Raw genomic sequence first — 8,617 nt, 5'->3', positions numbered from 1 at the left:
AGATTGTAGATGGTGTCCTTTCAAGCCCTAATGCCCACAACTTACTAAGTACTAACCCAACCCTAACTGGACCAATTTGTCCACTACTTTCTTTATTCCTCTTGCCCAATTGTTGTATTGTGTCAATTGTTCCCCGGTCATATGTTTACATGGAAACTACATTTACCCCTCCAACCACCAAACAATTTGTAATGTTCGAAACTTTCAATTTGTGTAATGTTCCTACAAAACTAGATTGCAATGTCCTCTCTCTACGAAGTAAAATACAAAATTACTCATAAAAAAATAAAATTATAATTAAAATAATTAAAAGGACAAATTCAGGAAAAATAATTTTTTTTTCTATTTTTCTAAAAAGAATTTATCACGAGTATTTTTGTCATTTTCAACACAAAATGAGAACATTGGAACCCGATGATAGTTGGAAAGGACATTATACAAATTAAAAGTTCAGGGAGACCTTGAAAATTCCTTGGGATTTACAAGAAGTGTTAAATGTACTTCTCCCTATGTTTATTTCTCATAAGAGTAAATTCTATATTCCACACTATTGTCTCATTATGCTAACGGAACTTGATCAAACCTAATTAAAAATAATAATTAAAAAAAAAATTAAAAAATCATTGAACAATGCAAGTCTGCATAGTGAGATTGTGGTATGATTCTGGTGTGTGATAGCATTACTCCTCATAAACACTTCAGTGCATTGTGTAAATTGTTCACTTCATGAAGGATTTGTAACACTACTGATTCAAACAATATCTTTCCCAGTACACCAATCTTAAACTAACAAAAGTGAAAATAGAAAGGGGAGGGGGGAGAAAAAATGAATCACTCTTCTCTACCACTAGAGCAAGCTTTGAAGGTCTTTTGCTTTCCACCCCCATGCCATCTTTGGAAATCTGGTAATCCGCCTAAAGCTAGCTTAAATCACACCGTAGGCTCCAATCAATGCATCAAAAGCTGAAATTCATTGTCATCGCTTACCACTACAAAATCGTATCCGAGATTGTTCGCACGCTCATGAAACTCATCCATCTCACTCCTTGAGATCTGTATCCCAACCAAAACATTTGCACCAGTTTCACCCTATTGGGGAGGGAAAAAAAATGATTACAATGATTTCATGTGTTTTAGTCAAATTTTAAGAAACCAAAATCCCAGGTGTAATTGACCTATAGAAAGAACACTGACTAGTTAAAAAGCATAAGGTTATTTTATACCAACCTGTCCACGGTAGTGGAACAAACTTATATTCCAACGTGGACTAAAAGCATCCAAGAACTTCATCAGAGTACCGGCCCTCTCTGGTAAGACAAACCGACAAAGAACTTCATTTTGAACATTTGATCTGCCTCCCATCTAAAAGAGATCCCAAATGAGGTAAACTTAGTGCCATAATGCAACCCTACAAGCAAATACTCATATAAAGAGAACTAGCTTTGAGTGCTGGAATCTCCATGACAAGAACCCGTCTATTTGGAAAACATTTTATAAGCCTCCAGTCGAACATCATTTCTTCTTGGTCTCCACACCAATATTTTTCACACCATAAGAAACATGTATGAAGAACCCATGCGTGATGCAAAATAAATAAAGATATCAAATAAAGAAAACAAAAATTCATTCAAACAGTACAATTACCAAATAACGTAAGTGATCTTTAACCAAGTCACTTTTCGTGAGATTGTAAGTTTCAAGTTGAGAAGATTTCATCCGCTCCTGCATTTCTTCAAGTTCAGAAACTGTGTGAACACCAACACTGCAGACGATATCAAAAACAATAATAAGATTTTCTCGCTTCCCAAGTTATTACTGATTACCAAATCATCTCCCATCAATATCCTAAATAACATATATATATATAAATTAGTGATGACATCCAACCCAGACAAAAGAAAATGTTCCCAAATTCCCAAAGACGGGTTTCGGTATAAGTTTTGTTTGCATTGAAATGTCAACAGAAAGATTTAGCATTTGTTTGTAATTAATACAGATTGACAAGAGCTTTACCTATACAGGACGATAGCCTTTTTGTCAGAGTTACATCTATATTTGAATTCAGTGATATTCATCGGTCCAACCTGCCAACCCATATCATATATCATATATTATATATAAATGCAGAAGCCTTCAAGAAAATAACTTAAAATTGCAACAAGTGAAAGTCTAAAATGCTGACAAGTGTCCTTTTAAGAAGGTTTAATATGCTTATCAAATATGACAAGTGGCATATTATTCTTGCATTAACCTCCGGTTGAAAGCCTAAATTATTGACAATGTAACGCCTCAACATATGGGTCGGCTAACAAAACAGTGAAGAAAGAAAACGTACAGGTCGGCTGAAACGTCAAATTACTATCATAGATCGGCTTCTCTTCTCTTTAATTTCTACCTCTCTCTCTTTAGGGTTTGAAAGATCTCAAGCAGCCAATTCAACGCCAATTATGGAATCAAGAGCATCCAACAACATTCAAGAGAAGAACAAAGTATGGAAGTAAAGAATTTTCTTTTCTATTGTTTTTGTCAAGCTTTTTGCTTCTTGTTTTTTTTTTGCGGTTCTGTGGAGGTTGATTTTGACGTTGATTTAATCTAGGGTTTCTATTTAATCAAAAATTTCGTTGCTTCGATGTATCTTTGTGTTTTTATGCATAACTTTTTCATTTGTTTGTTCCAACGATCAACATGGAGTGTATAAAAGAATGGGTTTGATAGAATTGGTTGTGGATGTAAAGGTTTTTTGAATTGGGAAATTACTTTGTGCCAACTGGGAATTTTATGGTTTTTTGTTTATCCAAATTTGATGAGTGGTATATCTCCATTGACAGGAGGCTACTCTGTCAGTTTGCCTTGAGGGTATGTTAGTGGCTTCCTTGGCATTGTCAGGTTGACTTTAACGTTGATTCAATTTGAAATTTCTATTTAATCGAAAATTTTGTTGCTTGAAATATTGATATAGTTTTCCACATTGGGATTTTTTTTTTTAATAATTTTTTTATATAAGTAATCAAGATATCATTGAAAGCGTAAGGCACCCTAGGTATACAAAAAGCATGTTATACAAATGGATATCTTTCACAGTGGGACCAATTTACTGCACAGGTTGAGCCAATTACGTCAACCGTGCATGCATTACATGATTGCAAGGTTTATCATAATTTACTTAATGCTTGAGCATGTATTTGTCCACTACTTTGTCTTATGTGCCAAATGGTAATTTCTCCGTACAGTGGTAGGCTGGTAGCCATGAGCACGGCTGGCAAGAGATTGGATCCTTCTACGGGAACATGGACTCTGGGGGAGAATGTGGTGTGTTGGCTGAGACTATGTTTTATGTCCCTGCTGTTGTTGTTAAGCTACTGTGGCCAAGAGTGTTGGTGTCTGCTGGTGTTGTTACAACTGCTATGCATCTTTGGGGCTTCATGAACTGAAGCTGAGAGAGGGAAGCACTCACAGAACCAGTACACATTCTTCCACAGCCACGTTTCTACTTTTTGGTTAGTTTGTTTGTAAGCTTTTGGTTTAGTTTGTTCATAGTATTGATAATCTGGTGTTCTGATTGATTGTGCCTATTTGAGATGGAATGATTTTGGTGATCCAACTGTACTGAAAGTCTTTTGTGTGCCCAGATTAAAAGGAATTTGGTAGTCTGAATTGATTGAAGTATATTACAAGTTCTAAGGAAATTCTGAGACAAGAGAGTACAAAATGCTTGAGCCCTGTAACCAGCCTTCAAGGCTGAGAAGAGAGCCGGCACCCTGATAAACATTCAAGCTACACTTTCCTTTATTTGACAAGTCTCCTACAACTCTTTTTTTTTTTTTTTCTTGAGAAGTAACAACATAAACTTCATAACTACAAGACAAACATTTTTTAGTTGGATCTAAAAAAGACATCAAAAGACTCGGTGCTTATATTATTTTCTGGTCCTCATTTAATCTTGGTTCTGTAACTTCTGATATTAGTATCTTTTAGATCTTTTTTTTTTTTGGTCCCATTGTCTTCCATTTGGTTCACAGTAAAATTTTAGGAAAATGATGCAAGTTCGACATCGATTTTCCCTTGGTAATTTTGGGTCATCTATTTTAATATCATAAGAAAATAAATAAGAATCAAAAAGCAATTTTTGAATTCCTTTTTTGGGTAAATTTTTATATCCATATGTTTTCCACATTGTCTCATCAATCAAATGGGAGTTTCTGGATTTTTTTATCCCTTTTGTGGTAATTATGGCACTTCCTTTGCTGATGATCTATCTTAATGTGATTTCATGAAAATAAAGTGATGTAGTAATTATATGTGATTTTGGCCAAGTAGTTAGGAACTCTAGGAAAGGCATAGAAGAAATTACACAAAATAGTCTTCCAATCATCGTATGTAGCGATCACATTTCAACTTTGTAGTCATATAATATATTAGCCCATGAGGCATATTATAGATGAAAAGTAATTTAGAAAAACACAGTACAATGGAGCATTGCATTGAAGAGATAGAGAGGAAGGAGACTAAGATTCTTCTAGGTTGTGGGTAAATGCTGTTTACTCTAATAGAAGCTATGTATAAGTATTTGCAATGAATAATTTTGAAGGGCACTCTTGGGTTGCTTTGAATTTAGTTATATTGTTTCCAATAGAGTTGTTGAAGAAGTGCTAGCTCTTTGAAGCTGAAAATCCGTTTGGATATTGGGTTCCTGAAGAGCTATATGCACTGAAAGTTCTACATTCTCTATTTTGGTAAATCGAGGTTTATAGGGCTTACTAATTGTTAGTGTCATTTCTTAAATTTACTTATTAAAAATAAAAAGAGACAGATTTTTATGAAATTGAGGCAGGTCTAATTTCACATTTGGGAAAAGTGTTTACATCATTTAAAGTAGAACATAATACTTTTTAATCGAGGTTTATAGGGCTTACTAATTGTTATTGTCATTTCTTAAATTTGCTTATTAAAATAAAGAGAGAGATTTGTATGAAATTGAGGCAGGTCTAATTTCAAATTTGGGAAAAGTGTTTACGTCATTTAAAGTAGAATATAATACTTTTAATCATTCAACAATATTGACTGAAATGGGATTTGCTTCATGAGAAGTAGTTTTGATGGGCTACACATTGTAGTGTCTCGAAATGTCAAGTAAGGCCTCTAAACAAGTCATTTAGCAGCAGATAAAAAAGAGAGATGATGCTTGGGGTTTGAATGTGATGCTTTTTATTTTTGAAATTACATTATAATAAATAAAAACCTGCACTATAGGCTAGTATTCATAACATGTCATGGAGAAGAAAACTGTTCTGCAAGAAAAGTTGATTAAAGCTATATTGACATACCAGTCCACAAAATCGTTTGAAGCTTCCAGGCTCCTCTGGCAAAACAGTTGCAAGCACAGCCTCCTGTTGCCGACCAACATTAGCCAGTTCAGTCACCACCCTCAGTTTATCGAAATTCATGTTTGCTCCACTAGTTATAGCTACAACATTTTCCCCCTTGAGGCCATAATACTTGCAGTATGCTTCAGCTCCAGCAAGAGCAAGAGCACCTGCTGGTTCTAAAATGCTCCTTTTCTCCTCAAACATGTCCTGTAACATGCAATAAGATTACAAATCCTAAGAGTTAAAACTGCTATATATCATTTTGACGGTTTAAGCTCTCCAATAAAATATAGAACACAGAGTTTCATCTACTACACCATCTTACACGGTTACAATCTTTAATGCATAATCATGATTTAGAAACAAAGAAAGCTTGTACACAAACTTCAAAACAACAAAGTAGCCTCACCTTTATTGAGGCACATATAGCGTCACGGCTTACAAGGACCACACCATCTACCAATTCCTTGCATATGCGGAAAGGTTCTTCGCCAACTTCTTTGACAGCAACACCATCTGCAAAACCTCCAACCTGATCCAACATCACTCGTCGACCATGATGTAAAGACAGTGCCATTGCATTTGCATCAGAGGGCTCCACCCCAATAATCTTTACCTGTATAAAATATATCAGAAAAGAATCCTTGATGTATTATGTCATGTATTAAGAAACAATTTAAGCAAGCACAATGTCAATCAAAAAGACAGTACGAACAGAGAAAATGGATTTGTTAGACTTTTAGAAGGCCCTAGAACCATGCACCTCCCTTTTAAACGATTTGATATAGAAATTAAATTACCAATGTGATTTAAGAATAACAGAAAGAGGTGACTTCAATTTTCTTTCCTTAATGCAATTTTTTGAAGAGAGCCCAAATGGCAACCCAATTTCAGAGGATCTCCCCCTCCAAAAAGAAAAAGGCATGATTTTTTCTTCACTGTGGAATTTAGTAGCTGTAAATAATGCTTCCAAGCACAATAACAGGTAACATAATTGACCAGTAAATCATCAAGAAATCTTGAGGATATATCAAACAAAACTCAAAACTAACAGTGCACATGAATTCTTAAACAACAATCAACATACCTCTGGACAAAACCTCTTTACATAGGCAGCAATACCAGCTATTAATCCACCGCCCCCCACAGGCACAAAGATAGCATGCAATGGGCCTTCTTTTTTCATTTGACTTACAATTTCCATCCCAACAGTTCCCTGCCCCGCGATGATATCTGGGTGATCAAAAGGAGGTATGAATGTACGACACTCCTCTTTTGCCCGTTTTTTGGCATATGTTTGTGCCTCATCATAAGAATCCCCCACAAGAACAACTGTTGCACCCAACCTCTCAACAGATCGCCACTGTAAAATAAAGAAATCAAAATTCAATTAAGAAGCCCCCGCTTTTTGTTTTTTGGATTGCCAACTTACGCATGCACCTGATTTTAAATCAATGAGATCACCCTCTAGCTTGTTTTTACAAAGGGAAAAAGCTCCACTTGTGCTAGAGCTAGAGCTCTTTTCTCCTGACACACCCCAAAAGCGACATCATACAAAATGTACCTTGATTTCTGGTGTAGTAACAGGCATAGCAATCACCGCACTGCAACCGAGTTTCTTGGCAGCTAATGCAACCCCTTGAGCATGATTTCCAGCCGACGAGCAGATAACCCCTCTATTCAACTGTTCTTCGGGAATTTTTGCCATCATATTATAAGCTCCACGCAGCTTGAACGAGAAAACCTACAAACTCAGATGAAAAAAAACCATGAGAATTCAGTTAATCTGCATTTCTCATTCAAGCACAAAATAAACCCACGCCACACCACCAAAAAAAAGTTGGAAAAAAAGTTTAATAAAGAACCAGGAAGTAAATGCATTCTGATTGCTGCATCCATAAGGGTTCAAATTCTTTCCAGCATTTTAGAACAAAAGAAATCTCTATTTTAAACTCAGAATCCAAGTAGTAACCACGTTCAACCAGATAGGCAATCGAGCTTTTCCAAAAAGTTTACACAATCAGTGTTTTTCCCCAGCAATCTCTGTTCATTACATACAGATAGAATAGAAGTCAAATAATTTAATGAAACTCTATCCCAATTCAAAAAGGCTCAAAAACCCAGAAAAAAAAAAATCTAAAATTTACAACGATGTAAGCCACTTAGAAACAGGTCTAACATTAAATACGAAACAGCCCCATTTCGTTTTCAACGTTATATCAACTTTGAGTCCCTTTCAACCATAAAAACCCACACATTTCCACACAAATCTCTTCATAGTTGCTATTAGAAGAAGAAAACAAAATAAAAAAGAAAAAGTCTTACAGGCTGTAAATCCTCCCTCTTGAGCCAAACCGAGATGCCGAGCCGCTCGGAGAGCTTGGGCGCAAGCTCTAATGGCGACGTGATAGCGACGTCGTAGACCTCCGACGTGATTATTTTCGTCAAGTACCCCATGGCGTCGCTCTTGTTGCCACCCTCACCGTCATCGCGAACACGGACCTGTACGGAGGCCCCGAGAAACCCGGGCGGGTACTGCAGCGAATCGGGCGAGACTTTAAGGCGCGGAAGATACGAATGTTGGGGGGACACCGGTACCTGGAGCGTGGCGACGGTGAACGTCTTGACGGTACGTTCCCTCTTTTGGGCATTGTTGTGGGTCCCATTGAAGGTGGACGGAGCCAATTCGAGACGCTTTGGGCGGAGGAAAGTGGAATGGTACGGCAAGAGCCTGACGGCCTCCATTTTTAGAGAGTAAATCCAAGGCGTCTGCGTTTGAGTTTGGTAATCGGAAGAGCGGCGTGAGGGTTTTATTTGGCGCGTACGGGATATATAATATGCCGTGAGTACCAATCGTCAGCGTATGATCCTAGAGTAAGGGATATGCGATACCCCTTTATCTCACTTCTCTTGATTTGGTATCATCTATCATTCTTAATTTAATGGTAATTTTTAATGCTACATCAAAATAAATGTATTTAAAAGAGTATGAAATTCCCTTTAAAAACAAAGGTATGAAATTGAAGTGTGTATAATATTTTTCATCAACTTTTGAATCTGTCTTTATTTCATAAAGGAAAAAAAATATATTAATGATTAATATAAAAAAAAAAATATTAATGATTGATAAATACTACCACATAAGCATAGTGAGATGAGGATTAGCCTTTTTTGTATTTCGTTAAAACACATTCTATCAGTCTTCTGTCGGTATTAAATGAGTATAATAATATGAGCGTAAAAAGTAATAT

The 8,617-nt window shown here is 36.2% G+C and overlaps 1 protein-coding gene across 1 annotated transcript; it reads right to left on the bottom strand.

Annotated features, from left to right (window-relative positions):
• Positions 1–651: 651 nt before the first annotated feature.
• Positions 652–8,173, bottom strand: LOC133872876 (threonine dehydratase biosynthetic, chloroplastic). The gene is made up of 9 exons (XM_062310512.1): positions 7,692–8,173; positions 6,931–7,110; positions 6,454–6,729; positions 5,776–5,982; positions 5,325–5,573; positions 2,014–2,084; positions 1,645–1,762; positions 1,228–1,362; positions 652–1,089 (listed from the first exon to the last, which is right to left on the bottom strand). The coding sequence occupies exons 1-9, from the start codon at positions 8,109–8,111 to the stop codon at positions 949–951; spliced, it is 1,797 nt and encodes a 598-aa protein (XP_062166496.1). The 5' UTR covers positions 8,112–8,173; the 3' UTR covers positions 652–948.
• Positions 8,174–8,617: the final 444 nt, after the last annotated feature.

Source organism: Alnus glutinosa, chromosome 7, assembly GCF_958979055.1.
Source record: "Alnus glutinosa chromosome 7, dhAlnGlut1.1, whole genome shotgun sequence".
In the NCBI taxonomy this organism is placed as follows: Eukaryota; Viridiplantae; Streptophyta; class Magnoliopsida; order Fagales; family Betulaceae; genus Alnus; species Alnus glutinosa.
The sequence above is the reverse complement of the archived record's forward strand: the minus strand, read 5'-3'. Positions and strand labels throughout refer to the sequence as shown.